Below are 22,384 nucleotides of genomic sequence, written 5' to 3' on the forward strand. Positions count from 1 at the left end.
ATTTAATTTTGATGGGGAGAACAGAGAAGGGGTGGGGAGAGAGAGAATCCTAAGTAGGCTCCCCACTGACTCACAACCATTGCAAGGCTCAAACTCGTGAACTGTGAGAGCATGATCTGGTCTGAAGTTGGATGCTTAACTGACTGAGCCACCCAGGTGCCCCGACTCATTCTTGAGGAACATACATGTCTTTTGGTTCCAGAATTTGCTCACAGATGCTGAGGGGAAAGAATATTATAGGAATAAGCTTTTGACAGTATTTTGTACAAATGGGTAGAAGGTGAAAGGACTAGAGTTCACGCTTGACACATAGTAACCTATCCTGGACTCTTTGCTTATGATCATTTGACTTTTCCTTCTTTGTGGTCACTTGATTTTTATGACTTTGACTTCCTGTTCTTAGAATTTTGTGGCCAATTACCAAACCAAATTAAATGTCACTGTATCTGAAAAACTTCAGATATACATTTAAATATTTAAGTGTTAGACTTGGGGATAATATAATAAATCCTCATTACCTAGAAGCTCAGGGTAAGGAGTTTTTCTGAATAGCTACACATTCAATACTTTAGGATTCAGATCTGTACACACCCAAACTTTAATAGTTTTGGATGGTTATCTTTCTACAATTTTCAGACTTCTTTTCACAAGATGGTGCACATAATTTAACTTTTTCTTGATGACTCAGAATTGTCCTGTGGATATCAATGAAAGAACTATGCTGTAGAACATAAAATGCCCTCAGGAACTTCATGGGTACGCAAGGGCCAAATTCTTCAGTATTAAAAGGGGGCTGTGCTTTCTCCATTTTGGTATATGCTCAATATACTTTTTCTGTTAGGCTTTCGTTTCTTTTCTCTTACTGCGCTTACTCTAGCCTTGTCTTCTCATCTGTTGTGTAAAATCTGCTATTAACCAGAAACTGATTAGCAACCTGATTCTTTCATTTCCTAACAATTTCCTATGTACCTGCTCTATCCTGGACACAGAGGGAGGTGCTGTGGACATACAGGGGGGTAAACTATGATCCCCCTTGTCCTCATAAAGCTCAGTCTTTGATATGATTACGAATCCCTGCATCAAATACCATCTGGAGGTATGCAGCCCAGATAGCTACGGTGAAATGGAAGAGAAGGAATAGGGATACCTATTCCTTGGGATGGTGAAGATCAGCCTGCTTTTAAGAGGAGAGGATTGTCAGCTCAGCCTCTCAGCCTTCAGGAGCAGTAAGAGTTAAGCAGATACAGAAAAAGACAAAAGGTATTCCAACCACAGGGAATAGCAGGTGCAAAGCATAAAGGAATACAAATCCATAAAACTATGAATAATGGCAGCACGACAATTTCAGTGAAACACAATTTTGTGTGTCACACACAATTGTGAAACACACAATTTCAGTATGTCCTAAAAGCCCATTTGAAAAGACCATGAACAGGTATTAAGGTCAAGAAATGTCTTGCTGGAAAAATAATTACTTTGTAGGTTCCTAGGTATCTTCTAGATAAGTTAAGTTTTCCAAATAGAATTTCAGGGAGGTTAAATGCAAATACATGTTAAGTGCTTTCTACCCTATGGAACATATAAAGGAGAGAATTCCTTTCTTTTTGGAGGACTGAGTAATCAAAGATTCCAACTGACAGGGAAATAGCTGTTAACTATGAGCAAACAAGCTAATGGTAGCATAGTTTCAAAATTACCTTAAACAGTAAGAAAGCTTTCTATAAGAAGGATCATTCATCCTTTGTCTACATGTTATATTTTTAAAGACACTGTAATGCTTGAAGTAGTTATTTCAAGACTGAAAGGAAAAGTATGTTAAGAAATGACAGTTCGGCCATCAGAAACTATTTTAATTCTAGAATCACTGAGAAAAATAAATTTTGCAAACTGACGCACCATAGGTTCAAAATCAACTTTAAAAATGTACAATTTAGGGGCACCTGGGTGGCTCAGTTGTTTAAGCGTCTGACTTTGGCTCAGGTCATGATCTCACGGTTTGTGGGTTCAAACACTGTGTCAGGCTCTGTGCTGACAGCTCAGAGCCTGGAGCCTGCTTTGGATTCTCTCTCTCTCTCCCTCTCTCTGCCCTTCCCCTGCTAACACTCTCTCTCTCTCTCTCTCTCTCTCTCTCTCTCTCTCTCTCAAGTATAAATAAGCATTAAGAAAAAAATATTTACAATTTAGGGGAAAGACTCATGGACTTTAAGAAAGTAGATTAATATGTAGAAAATGCCTACGTAAGTGTAATCAATCTATTTTTCCCCTTCAATAAAGATAAACAAAGTCATTATATGTGGTCAGTATAGAACATTTAAAAGGACTTTATGTCATTTCATTTCATCCCATCAATCTTGGAGATGTAATCATCAGAGTTTATTTGTTGTAACTGTGTAGTCTTTACACAAGGATGATCTGTACAAATACCAGACTTAAGAGAGGTAGTTTAATAGTAACATTTATTTAAAAACAACTTGGGAGTTGTAGTCAATTGCAAGATCAATAGGAGCCAGTGGTGTCACGTGGCTAATGCAATCTGGGGAGCCTGACGGAAATGTAAGACCCACAGCCAAAGCAACAGCCCAAGCCCCTGTGCGCTGGACTGCACCTGTCGTTGTGCTTAGTCTTGGCTCCAGCCTTTGCGCACAGTGAGGAGATTCTTACATGAGGAATGGCTAAATTAATCTAGGCAAGTTAATCTGGATCAGACTTAGGGGCACATGATCACTGTCTTTAAACATCTGAATGGCTATCATGTGGAAGGATTAAAATTGGTGTGCGTGGCTCCACAAGTCAGAAGTAGCAGCACTGGGTGGAAATGATGGGAAGATGGATTTCTGTTTATGCAAAGATGAATGTTTCAGTACTTAAGCTTTCCAAAAATGGAAATATGGTCCCAGATCATAGTGAATTCTTTGCCAGATGAGGAATTAAACTAGAGCTGAACTTTTTGCTGGGAATTTTATGAGAGAAGGCAATCACTGGTTACCAGACTGGAGAAGCTAAGGCCCCCTGGCATTCTGAGATTCAATGATTCTATGACTAAATGATGTGTTCCTATCTGATCCTAAGATCAGTCCTTCTAATCACAGATGTAAGTTGTAAATTAGGGGAAAATCAGTTTTAAAACTATACTTGCTGCAATTTTTCACATTGTTGGAAATGATTAGCTGGAAGAGAATGTAAAACTAGAAGAAAATCTAAACATAATTTAATTTTTAAGTTTATTTTTATTTATTTTTGTAAGTAGTATCCATGCTCAGTGTGAACTCCAACATGGGGCTTGCACTCACGACCCCGAGATCAAGACCTGAGCTGAGATGGAGAGTTAGATGCTTAAGTGACTGAGACACTCAGGTTACAGACACCTGTAAACATAATTTTATTATGAATGTTTAATTATTTTTGAGAGAGAGAGAGAAAGAGAGAGAGGAAGGGGCAGAGAGAGAAGGGGAGGCACAGGATCCAAAACAGGCTCCAGGCTCTGGGCTGTCAGCTTAGAGCTCGATGCGGGGCTCGACTTCACAAGCCTGACCTGAGCTAAAATCAAGAGTCCGATGTTTAACTGACTGAGCCACCCAGGTGCCCTCCTCCCTTAAACACAATTTAATTTTAGAGGCCAATGAGATGAAATAACAACTTAAAGAATACAACTATGACTCCTGGCTCATTTTTCAAAAGATAGTCTGTTAACGCTGCTTTGATGTGATAGTAATGGTATATTAAATTAAATGAAATATCCTGTGTAACAAGTTACTGTTCTGATATTTATCATTTGTAAGGGATTTAAATTTAATATAAGCATTCATGAAAGATGATAGATTCAAAAAGGTTCTGCTGATATTGTTTTCATATTCTTCCTCTTTGTGAAGGCTGGCAGTATTGAGAGACAGTAAATCAAAGGCACTGACTACAAGACTGATAATTTGTAAAACGAGAACTACATCATTTGCAAAACCAAGCAACAGAACTAAAAATAGGGCAGGATTCTGAGCTAAAGTCTATTGAAAATAAATAAAAACCCAAATTCTTGAATCTGGAATTAGCATCCACCTCTGTACACTGGTGGAGAAAATGTCTATTTTTAATCTTTCTATTTTTTTCTGGCATGGGAATTTTCTAATTGTGTTTTGCTTTGGCTAATAATAAAATCAGTCTGCATTCACATCTGCTCACTCTTCCAAAATACACAGATTGATAGCTTGGGCAGGACTCTTTCACAAATAAGAGGCAAATAGTATGAAATTAAACATTGGCCTTTGTTATAAACCTGAAAGTGGTTAATCCACATGTTTTAGAATGGACTTCACTTGGCCAGTTCAACTTTATTTATTTTTTAAGTAAGCTCCATGCCCAATGTGGGACTTGAACTAACGACCCAAGATCAGGAGTCACGGGTCTACTAACTGAGCCAGCCAGGTGCCCCAGATATCACCTTCTTCCAACAACGTTTTAATCTCTGCATGTAGGGTCACCTCTCTGCCAAGTGGTGGGAATACAAAGAGTAAAAGCACAGTCTATTCTTAAGGTTCAAAACCATATGACGGCACTTTTTGGGGGGGGTGAAATGGGTATGAAACACTGAGGATGGGCTAATATTTAGTTTGGAAGAGTTACACTAGCCTGAAAGTGACCAGATTTTGAAGGAAATCTTTAAAAATGTGTTCTTACCTCCAGCTACAAGTCCAGACTCTCCTAATTGAATAGCTACCCCAAAGCCCCCAAGTTTAACAGGTGCCGAGTTTTCCTTTGAGGCGAGGAGAACACAGTGGGGCTGGAAAGAAAAACAGACAAACAACAAACCAAAGATAAGGATTAGCTGAAGATGAACAATTCAGTTTACACACAACCGAATCACATGACCATATAATAATTTATTAAAAATTCCTGGAGTTACTTTGGATGCTTATTTGTTCTATTCTAACTTCTCGCTGGTTTAATCGAAAGACTTACCTGTTTTATCCAATGTTTTTCAGGGATTATTTGCTTCTAAGATTAGGGTACAATGCTAAGAATTACTGAGGAAGCAAGTATGTTCAAGTTAGGCAGACATATTTTCTACCTTTTCATGCGATATTCTCTTGAGTAATGGTCTACATTTGTTTAAGGAAAAATGTTTTTGTCTCTTTTTTTAAAGTGTATTTATTATTTTGAGAGAGACAGAGATAGTATGAGTGGGGAAGGGACAGAGAAAGGTAAAGAGAGAGAGAGAATCCCAAGCAGGCTCTGTGTCCTCCCAATGTGGGGCTTGAACTCATGAACTGTGAGATTCATAACTGGAGCCAAAACCAAGTCCAACACACCCAGGCATCCCTAAGGAAAAATGTTTTTTAAATGTTTATTTATTTATTCTGAGGGAGAGCGAGAGAGCATGCGTGCATGTGCACATGTGTACAGGGGAGGGGCAGAGAGAGAGAGGGGGAGAGAGAATCCCAAGTAGGCTCTGCACTGTAAGTGCAGAGCATGACACAGGTCCTGATCCCACGACCTATGAGATCATTACTGAGCTAAAACCACAAGTTGGACACTTAACCAACGCAACCACCCAAGCACCCCAAAATGTCTCTTGAAACTTCCGACTTTACCTACAGAGCCACTATATCTTGGTCCTTAGGGGATGCTGATGGCTCTTTCTTTGTCCGCCCTCCCACTATCCTCTTGCTTTTCTTTATTCATTTCATCCCTAAGTAAGAAGAGCCAGATTTCATGACTCTTTTATTTAAAAAAAATGTAATGTTTATTTATTTTTGAGAGAGAGAGAAAGAGAAGCAGAGAGAGGCAGAGAGAGAGGGAGACCAAGAACCTGAGCTGTCAGCACAGAGCCCAACGCAGGGCTCGAACTCACAAACCATGAGACTATGACCTGAGCCAAAGTTGGACATTCAACTGCCCCTGGTTTTTAAGGTCTATACATTGCATTTGATGGTTATAGGTCTTAAGTTCCTCTGAACATATCCCCCTCTTACCTTTTTAAAAAAAAATATTCATGCCACGATTTGTTACAGTACGAGGTAAATACCCTTATAGAATCTCCTAGAATCTGGACTTGGCTAATTCATACCTACATGATATCCTTTAATATGTTCCTGTGTTCTCTGTACACTGGTAGTTAGACCTAGGAGCTTGATTAGACTCACATTTAATTTTAGTTTTTTTGCACATACTTTAGTTTTTTGTAACACATCAGAAAGAACATAATGTCTGGTGGTCCTACTTTTAGCAACAGGATTGGCCTCTGGGTTTGGGTGTTGTCTGCCTTGATCCATCATTACAAAGTTCACCATGGACTTTTCATTCAATGATTTTAGCAGCCAATAATGTCTAGTTTCATTATTAGGGGTTCCAAAATGGACGTTTCCCCCCAATGTTTTGTTATAAAGACTATCAAGCACAGAGAAAATGGAAAGAAGTATACAGTAAATGGCCATATACTCACCACATAGATTCTACAGTGAACATTTTGCTACATTTGCTTTATCAAGTATCTATCTACTCATCCCTCTATCTGACCATCAATCCAGGTGTTCGCTATAATTCAGCACACATGCCATTCGAGCTTAATATTTAAAACGACGTTTAAGGTAAAATTTACATGCTGGGAAATGCACAACTCATAAGAGTACTGTTAGAGAGTTTTGACAACTTGCACTGAACTGTGTCACCCACATCTCTATCAAGATGTTATCATCATCCCAGAAACCTCCCTCATCACCTTTCCATCTAATCTCTGCTGCTATGTCCCAGGTGCAAACCACTGTTCTGATATTTTTCACAAGTTTGTTTTGCTTGTACTAGAACTGCATATTATACACAAAGCCATATAGTATGGACTCTTTCATGTATGGCTTCTCTCACTCAGCATGTTCCTGAGAATCATCCATTTTGCTGTGATCCGTGGTTCCTTTCTTTTATGGTGGAGTAAATACCCTTGTATGAATATAGCACAGCCTGTCCATTCTCCTGTCGGTGGACATTTGGGCTGTTTCATAGTTTGGGGATATTATGAATAAAGCTGCTACGAATGATTTCCAGAATAACAAGCTGGATTGCCAGGCAACTTCCAAAGGTGACCAATGAAGGGTTTTTTTGGTCATATTGTTATGAATGTATAGGTTTTTACATATTTGATGCACTTTAATCAATTATAGTCAGGCACAAGATGTTTGAGGTTTGTCTTCTTCATTTCTTGCACCAGATCTGGAACCAGTCATTTCTCTAAGCAGTCCCATTTCCGTGTAGTGGGAAATGGTATTTAAATTCACAATATGGGTATTAGGTATATTATTACTTCTGGGTTATCCCTGCTTTGACTTTTCAGTGGACAGAGCTAAAAAATCTGTATTTTTTAGAAGAAAAATAAATCAATCCAACCTGATACATAGGTTTAAAAATTTTTTTTAATTTATTTATTATTGAGAGACAGAGCATGAATGGGGGAGGGGCAGACAGAGGAGACACAGAATCTGAAGCAGGCTCCAGGCTCTGAGCTGTCAGCACAGAACCCGACGCGAGGCCCGAACCCAAGAACCGTTGAACCGTGAGATCATGACCTGAGCTGAAGTCGGACGCCTAACCGACTGAGCCACTCAGGCGCATCACAGGCCTTTTAAAAATAGGATTGTTAACTCGATTTCTTTGATTTTGTTTAGTAACGTTGGTACCTAATGACATTAACATGATTACTCATCTGTTTTATCCCCTAGGGTGTGTGTATAAAAGTACTTATATTACCTGTAACAACAAAACCACCACATGCTATTCAAGATTTCTTTGTGGTTCTTTTTGTCCTTATGCCATATACTACCTGGGATGCCCAGTCAAAATACTCTTTCACTACTGAATAAAGTAAGAATTCATGAGTCTCTACTGATGTAACTAAGTAAGTAAATGAATGGAGAGAAGGAAAAACTTTCATGTAAGTAGAAAACCAATTAATAAATGTAGAAGAAATTCTAGCATGAGAAATCACCATTTGGCAGTTATCATCATGATTACTGATTCAAGCAAGAAACATCAAAAGGTAGTTACTAGTGGGTAAAAGTTTGAAGAGTGACAGGATATTTGTATAATCTCAGAGCAGCTCCCCATGGGATAGTTTATTAGCTACAAAAGGTAAGAGAGTAATTTTACAGGGGAGCAACCTGGAAGATACTATTATCAAAGTTACTATTGGGGTTGCCTGGGTGGCTCAGTTGGTGGGGTGTCTGACTTTTGACTCTGGATCAGGTCATGATCTCATGGTTCGTGGGTTCTGTGCTGACACTTCAGAGACTGCTTGGGATTCTCTCTCTCTCTCTCTCTCTCTCTCTCTCTCTCTCTCTCTCTCTCCCTCTCTCTCTGTTCCATCCCTTACTTGTGGTCTCTCTAAATAAACAAACTTAAAAAAAAGTTTCAAAGGTACTATTGCTAGTAGTGGGACTAATTAAGAGCACTGTGCTTCCTTCACTGACAAGCACTCAGCAACACGGCTGTGGTATTTGTGCCAAAGATCCTGTGTCGAATCATGAGGAAATCTGAGACTGGCCCAAACTGAGGGGGATTCCAGAAAGTACCAGGCCTATATTCTTGAAATATTGTTTCAGATCAAAGGAAACTGAAGAGATTTAACAGCTAAAAATGTGATATATAATCTTGTTTGTATTTTTGCCATAAAGGACATTAGAATGACTTGATGAAATTGGGACAAAGTCTGTAGATTACATAATAATACTCATTCAACATAAATTCCCTGATTTTGATTATTTTACTGTGGCTATTTAGAGAATTTCTTGTTTTTAGGAACTATACAGATGGACAAAGAAGAGTGAAATATTAAGAAAGACAAAACAAATCTAGAAAAATTGTTAACATGGGGAATCTGAGTGAAAGGTGAAGGGAAGTCTTTGTATTGCTATTCAAACTTTAAGTCTAAAATTATGTAAAAAAAACCATCCTATTTTATTTTTAAAAAAAATATTTATTCATTTTGAGGTAGGGAGCACAAGAGAGCTAGCAGGGGAGGGGCAGAGAGAGGGAGAGAGAATCCCAAGCAGGCTCCTTACTGTCACCACAGAGCCCCATGCAGGGTTCAATCTCATGAGCAGTGAGCTCAAGACCTGAGTCAAAATCAAGAGTCAGACATTCAACCTACAGAACAACCCTGGCACCCTCCCAACCCTATTTTAAAGTCATTTAAAGAATTCTCCTCGTGGTTTTGCTTTCAGTGTGTTATACGATGAGGCCAATTTGTGTGAATTATATTTTGACTTGATTTGGTGTTTTAATTATATAAAACATGTACATAGTTCCAAAATCAAAACTATAAATAAATTCCATTCAGAGAGTTTTAGGTTTTGTACCTTCTCTTTCCCCTTAATCTCTCCCTCCTCTTTTGTTAAGTATTTGTACTAGTTTTTCATTTAACCTTCCATGGTTATCTTTTGTGAAAATAAGAAAATACATAGAAGTATTTGAAAGTTTCACATAAGGATATATCTGATAGCCAGCTCTGTAGCAGTAGCAGATTTTTCAGGCAGGTTTGTTTGTTTCTGTTTGGTCTTTGACAGAGAGACATTTGTGTGCTGATGGGAAAGGTCCTGCGGAGAGGAAAAAATGACCGCAGGAGAAAGAAGGCGCAAGATGTAGGGTGCGTGTGGGGAGAGGAATTAGCCCCTGCACCAGTGGAGAAGCCAGGGCCCGGGAGCACCTGTAGATGCAAGCAGATGGGGATGTAGGAAGATGAGGAAGTGTTCTTCTGTGTACTATACTTCTGTTTTCTATTTACTTTGAAATAAAAGTGATCATCGGGCAGGAGTTGGGAAGGAGAGGGGGTTGTTGGCAATTTGAGAAGAGGGATGGTGTGAAAGAGTACTTTCAAAGAACAGGAGAATGAACAGACTGGGACAATCAATGGTTTCAGCATCAGAATCAGAGAGCTTTGCTGGCTTTCACGCCCAGAGTTTTGGAATCACAAGGTCTGGGGTGAGGTCGAGAATATGCGATTCTAATGAGTTTTTGAGTGATGTTGATGCTACTGGTCTGCGGGCCATGCTGTGAGAACCACCACACTAAGGAAATACAGCAGGACTCGGCAGCACATGGGCCCACTTGAGGTTTGTGGTCATGAATGTGAAGGGAGACCAATCAACACGACTGAGTGTTTGTACCTCATAGTCTTCATCTTAGCCAGCAAGGCTCAGGTCTGGAGTAGGTGGTGGGCTGAATCTAACCAGGGTTGGGATTTAGATAAAAAGAAGAGGGTGGTAATCAGTGATAGATGGTGCCAGACAACCGTATCCATTTATTTATGCTTTTCTACTTCTATATATAAAAAACAAGCTAAGATACCAACAAAGGAGGAAGAGGAAACAGAGACAGAAAGCAGAAAGCTCAGAATGAATAGGAAAAAGCTCATGTAAAGGAAGAGCTAGAAAAAGATTATAGATCTTCCTCAATATAAAATGGGGTTATGTGCTTATAAACCCATCAGAGGTTGAAAATATCATAAGTTCAGGGGCACCTGAATGGCTCAGTCAGCTGGGCGTTTGACTTCTGCTCAGGTCATGATCTCGAGGTTCATGGGTTCGAGACATGCACCAGGCTCCGTGCTGACAGCTTAGAGCCCAGAGCCTGCTTTGGATTCTGTGCCTCACTCTTTCTCTGCCCCTGCCCCACTCACACTCTGTCTCTCTCTCTCTCTCTCTCTCTCAAAAATAAACAAAAAAAAATATTGTCAGTTGAAAATGGCATTTAATACACCTAATCTCCCATCTCCCATAGTTTAGCCTAGCCTACCTTAAACATGCTCAGAAGACGTACAATAGCTTCTAGTTGGGCAAACTTATCTATCACAAAGCATATTTCATAACAATGTGCTAAATATATCATGTAATATACTGAATACTATATCCGCAGTGAAAAAGAGAATGCTTGCACGGGTATACAATGGTTCTAACTGTATTGGTTGTTGACTCTCATGATGGTGTGGCTGACTGGGAGCCGCAGCTCACGGCCACTCCCTGGCAACACAAGAGAGGATGGTGCCACATACATCGCTTGCCTGGGAAGAGACCAAAATTCGAAGTGCGGTTTCTGCTGAGCTCACATGGCTTTTGCATGACTGCAAAGTCGAAAAATCTGAAGGTGAACCACTGTAAGTTGGGGCTGTATGTACACTCAAATCTGGTCAGAGTGGGCCACCAGGGCACTGAAGATGAAAAGAGGGTTAGTATTTTGAAATGGGAGGCTTCAGAGTAGAAAGGTTGCTAGTATAACATAAAAAGATTTATGTTAGATTTAGCAAAATAGAATGCTAATAGATAAACACCTATTTAAGTCATTAAAAAACTTCTGCCAGGATCTCCAAAATACATTTGCGCATCCATACTTAGTGCAGCCTTATTCACAACAGTCAAGAGGTGGAAGCAACTCAGATGTCCACTGACAGACGCATGGATAAAGAAGATGTGAGGGAGAGATACACACAATGGACCATTACTCAGCCTTGGAAGGAAGGCGGTCCTGTCACATGCTGTAACATGGGGGAATCTCGAGAATACTATGCTAAACGGAAAAATGCCGGTCTACAAGGACGAAATACAGTACCATTTCACTCAAATGAGTGATCTACATTAGTGAAAATCATATAAAATAGGAAAGTAATTGCCAAGGGCAGGGAAGGGGAATTAGCGTTTAGTGATGACAGAGTTTCAGTTTTGCATGATGACAAAGTTCCAGAGATCTGCTGCATAATCATATAAATATACTTAACAATACTGAATTATGTGTTTAAGAATCATTAAGATAGCAAATTTAATATTACATGCATATATATGAATATATATATATATATTTTTTTTTTTTTACTGCACACACACAAAATTCCTGCCAGACCAACACAGTAATCCTCTTCCTTCTCAAGGGTCTAAGGGGAAGTAAAAGCTACGAAATATTTTCATTCTAGCAACTTAAAAATATTTTGTCCCATGTGTCATGTTTACAACAAAGCAAAAGCTCTGGAAAATATGGGTTCAGAAGAGTGTATGTACCCAGATATAATTAGAATATTAGATAAAGCACTGTGAGTTAAATATTACTTACAATAAATAAAGTTGCATGGTGACAATTATGGGGAGGCTAAAACCTAATCTTTTGTTTCAGATGACAACAAAAAAGGGGAAATACCATGAAACTGCAAGGCCAGCAGTTACAGAGATGGACAGATAGTCATTAAATGTTGGATTAGAACCAAAACAAAAACTGCAGAATTCCTTCATTATTTTCTTTAAAGGATAGGAGATATGTCAATTTACTTGGGAGAGTCTGTCATAGTGATAAAAAGGGGGAAAATATGATCCCAAATCTCATCTTGTCCAAAATTGTAAGACTGTTTTAGAAAATAAGTCCAAGGTCTTCAGGAAATGCATGAAAATACACATAATATACAAGCCAAATAAAACTTAAAAAAGCTTATCAAAAAAATAAAATAATTCATTACTGATGTTAGTACAATTCAATACAGGAATGCCATTTTCTTTGAATTGCTTAATTTCTAAAATGAATCCTGAAAGAAACAGCAAATGCAATGCATATTATGCATCATTTCCTAGGAAAAACAGAAAATGCAGAATTCTGCTTAGAAGTCATAAAACTTCTTTATCTGGGGGGGGGCGGTGGATAGGGAAGACTTCCTACAACTGCCAAGGTGAAAAATATGCATAGAAAAAAATTTTCTAACGTTGGAATGTTGACTGAGCTTAAACACGAAGTTGTTGCATGCTGCTGGGCTGTTTTGTTTTTAAACATTTCTACAAGGACTCAAGAGGGGTATCATATTGAAAAAAGAAAGAAAAGAGATGGGGGGGACAGCCTGATTACCACATGCAAATATAAAAAAAGACAACCTCAACCAATTGAACCACCGCCGGATGGAGAAGCCAGCTGACACATAAAGACGAGTCTCTGTGTTTAGGGAAGCTTGGGGCTCTGCTCCTTTTACTGCAAGAGAGCCTGAACTGTGAGTACTCCTTGATTTCAGTTCTAGAAATGATCCATTATTTCAGTTAAAATTTGCTTCTCTGAACATTAAAAGTGAAAGCGGCTTCGTGGTGACTGGCACCACTTTGCTTTCTGGAGCCCTGAGTAGCTTGAATGAGACCTCTGCCTTGGTTTGACTTAAATGAGGCTGTCTTCTTAGTTACTTGATGTACTGGAGGACACTGCAGGGACTGAAGCTCATCTGTCGATGCAGTCACACTGACACCGTCTTTTGTGCTCTGCCATAAACACTTGCAGAGCCACTAGAGTTGACTGAAAGTTATTTTCATAAGCAACCGATTTTATTTTCAATGTGGTAGAAGTGATCGATTGCTTATTAACTTTATGGTTATGCTGTCTCCCTAGTTTCAATGGTTGTACTTTATTCTACTGTTAAGTTTAGAGCAAAACTGAATGTACTATTAGTTCCAAAGTAACATGCTTTCGATTTTTATTCTGTATGCAGCAATAAGTGCAATTTTTTGAAGCATGCCTGAGGGATCCGGTCACTATCAAGTCAAACTACAAACAGTAAAAGGTTGCTACCACGGCCAAATAGGTATGTATTTTAACATAGCGATGTGATGTTTTCACAAACATACCCGAAGTGCATTTAAAAAGCTTTTGCTTGGAGCGCCTGGCTGGCTCAGTCATGGGAGCATGCAACTCTTCATCTCAGGGTTGTGAGTTCAAGCCCCATGTTGGGTGTAGGGGTTACTTAAAGAAATACAAACTTAAAAACAAAAAAAAGGTTTTGTTTATTAGAGGCCACCATGGAACCTGTAGGGTGCTGCCCTCCAGTATAGAAGCTCCTACGTGAGCCAGTTGAAGACTACTGGAAGTGGGTGGTGGTACTGGGAATAAGTGCAGCACTCACAAAGGGCGGCAAACTTCAGGATTTGTCAAATAACAACACTAAAAAAAACCTGTTACCACCTACTATCAGAAAACCATTGTGACCACTTCATTATATCACAGGAGTCTCAACACCCACTGGGAAATTAGTCCACTATGTGAACACACTGGTCTGTTTCTTGTCCTCACTGGCCATTCTTATCAAATAAGTAGTTTTTTTTATTCACCAATAGATGGTCTTAAGAATAGTGAGTGACTGACACATTGAAAGGAGGCAAAAATCAGCCATTAAGTGTAAAAAAGGAACTAATCTGTTAATTTATTAATAGATGACTGGACACTAGCTACCTAATACATGGTTCTAAATGATAATACTATTACTACTTAAACAAATGCGTTGCTTTTGGTTTATTTTCTTTTAAATATTTATGTTGAGAGAGAGAAAGAGCATGTGTACATGGGGTGGAACAGGGAGGGAGGGAGAGAGAGAGAGAGAGAAAGAAAGAGAGAGAGAGAATCCCAAGAGGCCCCCCACTGTCAGTGCAGAGAATGGACGTGGGGCTCAGTTCCATGAACTGTGAGATCATGACCTGAGCTGAAATCAAGAGCTGAACTCTCAACCTACTGAACCACCCAGGGACCCCTTACTTTTATTTTCTTTAGGCTTGAAAATAAAGCAAAACCAGAAAGGTTCATTGGCAACACTGTCTAACTATTATTTATTTATTTTACTAGCAGATTAGAGCTAGGACAAATGGTTTCAGGATATGTGCTTAGTGCTAACAGCTTTTGAGAAACATCTTGATTACGGCTTTCAGGCCTAGAAGTAGTTTGAAAGATATGCTCTAGGAGATGTGCTAAACATTCCAATGAATGATTTGTGATTTTGTAAACCGTGGACTTCTTACTTTACTCTAATGGACAGAGGAAATGAAAAGATGAATACCTTTTCCCAAAGAAGTAAAGCTAGAAGATAGATATATAGCCTGTTCTTAAAATTGCTAATGTGAGGGGCACCTGGCTGGCTTAGTAAGTAGAACATGTGACTTTTGATCTTGGGGTTGTGAGTTCAAGCCCCACCCTGGATATAAAGATTACTTAAAAAAATAGAATCTTTAAGGGGTGTCTGGTTGCTCAGTCAGTGGAACATAGGACTCTTGATCTCGGAGTAGTGACTTTGAGCCCCACAATGGGTGTAGAGATTACTTAAAAAAAGAAAATCTTAAAAAAAATTGCCAATGTGGATAATGTTGAAGGAATCATGTCTAAATACTGCTGACAGAACTCAGAATTAAAAAAGAGAATGTTGATCCTGTGTGATCAGGAGGAGTGAGGCTTAGCAAAAAGGATCATGGACCTTAAAGGCTACGCAGATGTGAGTCCCACCTTGGATACTGCCATTATAAGAACTGCGTGGTCACAGGTAAAGTTCATAACCTCTTGATTTCTCATTGCCTCTTTTGTAATACTTACCCCACAAGGTTAATATAAGGATTATGTAAATGAATATAAATGTGCTTCACACACTGCCTGGTACACAGCAACTGGTAAATAAATAGTAGTTAGTGGTGCAGGCACCTAGCTCAAGGGTTCAATTCTGACAGCACCTTAGAATCCCCTAAGAAGCTTTGAGAGGAAACCATACCCTGGAGCCCATTCCAGACCAATCGTATCCGAAGATCTGGGGTTGGAGACAGGCATTGATATTTTTAAAAAGCCCTCAAAGGGGTTCTAATATGCAGCCTGGATTGAGAACCACCGAGCTCTACATCTCCAGCGTAAGGTGCCTACTTCCTTCAGCTTGCTCCTATGACATGATTTGGGCTTTTCTCCCCATGTGGTCTGTGGCAGTTTCTAAGTGTGCTGTTAGGATGAAATGCTTGCATTCCGGGTGAGGCCCTACCAGCTCAGGACTAGTAGTCACAACCTTCAGGTCAGTGGTAACAGTCTCCACCTGCGACATTCCATATCTGTGAGTTCAACCAAAGAACTCATATTTGATAATTTTTTGCTGCAAGTGCATCACACTATTGACGTAGCAACCTTGGTCAAGTGCAGTTTTGTTTCTTAATGCAGCTAAAGCCCTTCCTGTACTCAAACAGCTGATTTTGATGTCCACAGGTAGAACTCCACCTGCTTTTCTACTAAATTCCGTCTTTCATTCAGTAATATGTATCGTGCTCAACACTTGGTACACAGAGGCAAAGAAAGACAGACTTGGTTCCCAATACTAACAGAGTTTAAGATGTAGCATGGGAGAAGGAAAAAAAAAAAGAACTACTTACAGATGAGTTTTCACAGTCATTTTGGCTAGCGGAGCTCTCAAAGTCATGTCACTTGCCAATAAATTCCCTTTCATCCGTGGTCATGGGAGGTTTCTACCTGAGCTGTTGCAAGCTTCCTACCTAACTATACAATGCAAACCCCTCCTTCAGGGAAGATTTTCCTATTCCTGGTAATCTAGATTGCAGTATCAGCTTCCTGTTTTGGGAGCCTACCATTCTTCCTAGATTGCCCTTTCCTTTCACAATTTCCAATCACCAGATACATGCCTCTAACTTTCTATAAACTTTGCTGAAATTGGTTGCTGCAGTTGAGACACAGGACAGACCAGACTGAGTCCGCCTGCCTCCCTCCCTGTGGACACAGGCTCTTAACAGAGATGGATTACATAACTTCCTCTTCACCAGCCAGTTCTTCTTCCCTGGAATCAATTTTCGCTCTTTAGCAACATTTTAAACTGGAATTTTATCCTCAACTACATGGTTTCTTCTCGATCAAATTATAGACAGAATGTTAAGAAAGGCTAAGTTCTTCCAAATGTATTTTTCTGTGTACCATATCACATCCAGAAGTTATTTTCATTCAACTCCACTTTACATTATAGCATTCAGAATTTGAATGCACATGCCTACAAAAACGTTTCTTGAGAGCAGGATCTTGGTGTTGTTCACCTTTGGTTTCCATGCAGTACTTAGCCAGATATGAAGTATTTACTAAAATAAGGTTAGTCCAAATGGGTTTTAAAGTAAATTTTAGGGAGTGAGAGAGTGTGAATGAGTAAGGGGGTGGGGGTGGGGATAGGGGTGAGAGAAAGAGAGAGAATGCATGCACGTGAGCAGGGAGACGGGCAGAGGGAGAGAGAATCTTAAGCAGCTCCATGCTCAGCTCAGAGCCTGATGCAGGGCTTGATCCCACGACCCTGGAACCATGACCTGAGCCAAGATCAAGAATTGGGAGCTCAACCAAGTAAGCCATTCAGGCACCTCCAAAGGTGGTTTTAAAATTTTTTATTTATTTTTAATTTTTTAAAATGTTTATTTATTTGAGAGAGAGAGAGAGAGAGAGAGAGAGAGAGAGAGAGAGAGAGAGAAAGAGAAAGAGAGGCAGGCAGGCAGAGAGGGAGACACAGAATCTGAAGCAGGCTCCAGGCTCCCAGCTGTCAACACAGAGCCTGATGCAGGGCTTGAACTCAAACCGCGAGTTTGTGACCTGAGCCAAAGTTGGACGTTTGACTGACTGAGCCACCCAGACACTCTGGTGTGTGTATTTTTTTTTAAACTAATTTTCTTTGAGAACTTTTATGTGCCTGGGATTAGTTCTTCATACACATGGTACATTTCTACAGATAAGAAACCCGAGGCTTAGAAAAGATGAATTGGTGTGACAAAGGTCACAGATTTAGTCAGATCTGATTTGGTAACCTGTGTTACAGCTGCTAGGACGCTGCTGTAGGGAAATGGGGCAGTAACTCTAAGAACAGAATGTGATGAGACCTCCTGGGACCCTCTCTCATGTCTTCTAGCTCCTGATAATGGCATCGCGGACTGAGGGCTTCACTGCACTCAATGCCCAAGAAGGGGCCAAGACCAGGTGGCACTGCTAACATTCTCTGCTGCAGCTAATGAGTGGAATTCACACACTATCTCTTATAAGGTTCGAGCAACAGTTGCAAATGGCCTAACGTGGGGCATAGTAAGCTGCAGTCAGTGGTTTCAGAATCTTGGAATGCACATCCTGCTTCCCATCTGCACTATCGCTCTATGCTTCCAGGTCAGGAGACTGTCTGGCCTAACTGGCGGCCGTTGCCACCTGGCTTGCGTTTGTTTGGCTATGCTATTATAAGAGTTCCCCTGAGGGGGTAGGTGCTCTGCTCTCCTGGGTCGGCACAGCTGGCAGGCACATGATTTTAATACGCCCGACTTCGTCTTAGCTTGAAAAGGAAGAAATTTAGGACTCTTTCCTCTATTCCCACTCTGGAATGGGAGACTGCCACAGTTTATGTCATATGCTGTGTGGTGATCCTCGCCCAAATGAATGAATACCAGACAGAAGGGAAGAAGTCAAGGTGGGGAGCTGGCCAGGGGTCAGCAGTGGGCCCAGCTCACGCATGGCTGTAACTACCTTTCGGGAAACTGACCCTTATCTTTGAACAATATGAGCTGTCATTTTTCTGTACCTCCGTCTCTATTCCCATAAGAAACTCCCAATGGCAGGTTAAATAAAACAAACCTTGAACATATACCATAGCCAAAGGAAAGGTTAGGGCAAGGCATTCCCTGAGACTCTAGTACATTTACTGCTTGAGTTGTGATATCAGGATGCTCCTACATACGTAGTGTAGATAGTCAAAGTTTCTCCCGTCTGAAAATATATCATTTATTATTTGTGCTTAGAGTTAAAGTGACTGTTTGTTACTAAAATGGCAAATGACTCAATGCTGCATTCTGTTGTAGGAAAATTCTGAAGCCATCAAAGCTACACACAAGGAACACGTCATTTAGCACCTTCATTTTCTGATCCCTACACCCGACAATGAGAAGTCACACCGCAACAATGCCAACCACTTCGGCCTACAGCTGGCCTTGCTCTTCCCCGGAAGCGAACTTTACGGCTAATCACAGCTTCCAAACGCCACACATCACCTCAAAATCACCAAATGCTACCTGTGTCATGGATGAGAAACTGCTCTCTACTGTGTTAATAGCATCCTTCTCTGTTATTTTCATCGTGGGACTGGTCGGAAACATAATCGCCCTCTATGTATTTCTGGGTATCCACCGCAAAAGAAATTCCATTCAGATTTACCTACTGAATGTAGCCATTGCAGATCTCTTACTGATCTTCTGCCTGCCTTTCCGCATAATGTATCACATTAACCAGAACAAGTGGACACTTGGAGTGATCCTTTGCAAGGCTGTGGGAACACTATTTTATATGAACATGTACATTAGCATTATTTTGCTTGGCTTCATCAGTTTGGATCGCTACATAAAAATCAATCGGTCTATACAACAACGGAAGGCAGTAACAACCAAACAAAGTATTTATGTTTGCTGTATAGTATGGACAGTTGCTCTTGCTGGATTTCTAACTATGATTATTTTAACTCCTAAGAAAGAAGACCATAATTCCAATAATTCTACAATGTGTTTCCATTATAGAGAGAAGAAGAATGTCAAGGGAGAAGCAATTTTTAACCTCATTCTTGTGGTAATGTTCTGGCTAATTTTCTTACTAATAATCCTTTCGTATATTAAGATTGGCAAGAATCTACTGAGGATTTCTAAAAGGAGGTCAAAATTTCCCAATTCTGGGAAATATGCCACCACGGCTCGGAATTCCTTTATCGTACTCATCATTTTTACTATATGTTTTGTTCCCTATCATGCCTTCCGATTTGTCTATATTTTTTCACAGCTAAATAATCCACCTTGCTATTGGAAGGAAATCATTCACAAAACCAATGAGATCATGCTGGTTTTCTCATCTTTCAATAGCTGCTTAGACCCAGTCATGTATTTCCTGATGTCCAGTAACATCCGCAAAATAATGTGCCAGCTTCTTTCCAGACGCTTTCAAGGGGAAGCAAGCAGAAGTGAAAGCACATCAGAATTTAAACCAGGGTACTCCCTTCATGATACATCCGCTGCAGCTAAAATTCAGTCTCCTTCTTAAATCACTTGAGGTAAACACATTAAAAAGAACGAGAAAATACAACATCTTAATGCTTCAAAGAACAGAAACCTATGTAACAAAGCCCTACCATTTGCAAAGCTCAGATCTACTCAAAACTCTCTGCATAGTTGTGACACTTCATTTGCTTAGTTGTATATATTTCAAGGGCAAGAAAACTTATACTCATCACTAGATTTTAAATCTGTATGTAAAATCTTTTCAAAATATGTTGTTAACACTCTTAACATAGATTTTAAAGTTAAGTGAAATTTATAGTTTTAACAATAAAATAATTAAAATGTATTTTCACTAAGGTAGTTACTCAAAATTAAGCACTTAATATTAGAGTGTGTTTAAAAGGTAAATGATTCGGGGGGGCACCTGGGTGGCTCAGTCAGTTAAGCGTCTGACTTTGGCTCAGGTCATGATCTTGTGGTTCGTGGGTTCAAGCCACACACAGGGCTCTGTGGTGGTGGTGCAGAGCCTGCTTGGGATTCTCTCTCTCCCATCTTCCCCACTTGTGTGCTCTCTCTCTCTCTCTCTCTCTCTCTCTCAAAATAAAGCTCTTTTTTTTTTTAAAAGGTAAATGACTCGAGGACCAACATGTCAGAAAATATGTTCGTTGTCATTTAAAAAGCCTGTGTAGTTTGCTACTGTATCCATTTATGCTTGAACCTCTATAACAGATGAAATAATAGAATTCTAATTAAAAACTGAAATCACTTATTATCTATCACTGCTTAGATAAAATCGAATTTAAATACTGTACAGTAAAATCAAGCAACAGATAAGCTAAGAATTTGATAGGTTAGCAACAGGACTTAACCCCACACCTTCCTTAAAGCAGATTTATAAATGACTGCCATCTTGGACCACACTTTATTGGAGTAAAACTGAAGATATGCACATCCTATGATCCATCAAGTCTGCTACTAGGTATATATCTGACATAACCACCCAAGCATGTACACAAGAAGACATACATAATCATGCTCAGTGATGCTGGTTCATAACATCCAGAGATTGGAAATGACCTAAGCTGAGTATGCATCAGCAAAGGAATGGAGAAATAAACTGTGGCTTATTCACAAAAGGGAGTATTATACACAGTGCTTCAGGGAACTACACCTGCATGCATCAACATGAAGAATTAACAAAAACGATGTTGAATAAAAAAAAAAACACCCAAAAAACCCACTGCAAAATGGTATATACCATGTGAAATCATTCATGTAAAACACAAAACACATAAAATACGACATTCTTTACGGATGTATAGATATGCACTAAAAGAACAAAATGTGCATAATATACACAACATAACACATCAACTTTAGGTGGTTACAGCTGGAGGGATTTGAAACCAACATGGCAAAATGTTAACGTCTGTTAAGCCTGGGTACTTGGGTACCTCTCATACTATTTTTGGTATATTGCTGAGTGTTTGAAATATTTTGTAAAAAAAGAAAATCATAGATTAGAAATAAAGGAAGCAAGTTCTGAAATTTTCATGTACGCTCAAAACTAACTGGAGACTAAGCTCCAAGAGACAGGGGTCTTATTTGTCAAGGGCTCCTGGGAGCTTAACGTGTTGCAAGGCGCATAGGTGAACAAGAGGTATCTGCTGAATAACTGAGTGAGTGGATGAATAAGACAAGGAGGGAGAAAAGGGGTGCTTAACAGAATTGAAAATGTGGGTGTATTTCAATTTTTTCTTGGTCGGTGTGTCTGGATATAGCTGTACAGAACATCATATAATTGTAATCAGGAGATGTCATTAAAGCAAGCATTCTTAAAAGTTTGTCCAGCATTTGTTCAGTTTTTTTTTTGTCAGACACAGAATCAGAATGCCATTGAGTAAATATGTAAAAGCCTGTTATGACAAACTCAAAAGATTCATTCATAAGTCTGTCACAGAGTATGAGAATTTCTTATAGTTATAATAATTCTGCAAACCATCAGGTGGGCCACTTGGGAAATCAGTATTAAAGAGTATGAAGAATTTTGTTAGGGTTTAATTCAATTTTTTTTAAATGTTTATTTATTTGAGAGAGGGAGCAAGTGAGTGTGCGAGAGAGAGCAGGGAAGGCACAGAGAGAGAGAGAGGGCGACACAGAATCGGAAGCAGGCTCCAGGCTCGGAGCAGCACAGAGCCCGACGCGAAGCTACAACTCACGAACCGTGAGATCATGACCTGAGCTGAAGTTGGATGCTTAACCGACTGAGCCACCCAGGTGCCCCATGGGTTTAATATGTTTTAATGGGATTTGGCTTGTATACAATTAGTACGCAGCCATATTTCAGTAAGTCCACACAATTGACTGAATAAAGAACTAGTCAAAGCAAAATTATATTTAAGAAACAAGAAACATTTGAGAAAATTGAAATTTGCAGAAAAATTAGAAGCTCAGAAAAAATTTATATCACTTTGCTCCGACATTATTAGCAAATAACACCAAACTGAAATTCATCATTTCTGTTTATATGGTTTTAAAATATGACAATACTAATTTCCCCTCATGTTCTCAAAGTTAAAATATTTTTTCTTTTACATTACTAG

General features: G+C 39.5%; 2 protein-coding genes across 6 annotated transcripts in view; one reads left to right on the forward strand and one right to left on the reverse strand.

Annotated features, from left to right (window-relative positions):
* CASK (calcium/calmodulin dependent serine protein kinase) overlaps positions 1 to 22,384 on the reverse strand; it is a 362,608-nt gene that overhangs the window by 134,213 nt on the left and 206,011 nt on the right. For all 4 annotated transcript variants that reach the window (XM_029929409.1, XM_029929408.1, XM_029929407.1 and 1 more), the window contains exon 6: positions 4,669 to 4,771. In XM_029929409.1, the coding sequence (XP_029785269.1) occupies positions 4,669 to 4,771 (103 nt within the window). The remainder of the gene's footprint in view (positions 1 to 4,668; positions 4,772 to 22,384) is intronic.
* GPR34 (G protein-coupled receptor 34) lies at positions 11,015 to 20,267 on the forward strand. 2 transcript variants are annotated; one of them, XM_029929396.1, is made up of 5 exons: positions 11,015 to 11,128; positions 12,790 to 12,991; positions 13,478 to 13,570; positions 17,672 to 17,802; positions 18,603 to 20,267. In XM_029929396.1, the coding sequence occupies exon 5, from the start codon at positions 18,682 to 18,684 to the stop codon at positions 19,822 to 19,824; it is 1,143 nt and encodes a 380-aa protein (XP_029785256.1). In that variant the 5' UTR covers positions 11,015 to 11,128; positions 12,790 to 12,991; positions 13,478 to 13,570; positions 17,672 to 17,802; positions 18,603 to 18,681; the 3' UTR covers positions 19,825 to 20,267. The 2 variants fall into 2 exon arrangements, with proteins under 2 accessions (XP_029785256.1, XP_029785257.1); XM_029929397.1 differs by lacking the exon at positions 17,672 to 17,802.

This window comes from Suricata suricatta, chromosome X (assembly GCF_006229205.1).
Source record: "Suricata suricatta isolate VVHF042 chromosome X, meerkat_22Aug2017_6uvM2_HiC, whole genome shotgun sequence".
Taxonomy (NCBI): Eukaryota; Metazoa; Chordata; class Mammalia; order Carnivora; family Herpestidae; genus Suricata; species Suricata suricatta.

What these genes read in the sequence shown, in the direction of transcription:
- GPR34 (XM_029929396.1), top strand. Translation starts at nt 18,682, where the DNA reads ATGAGAAGTCACACCGCAACAATGCCAACCACTTCGGCCTACAGCTGG.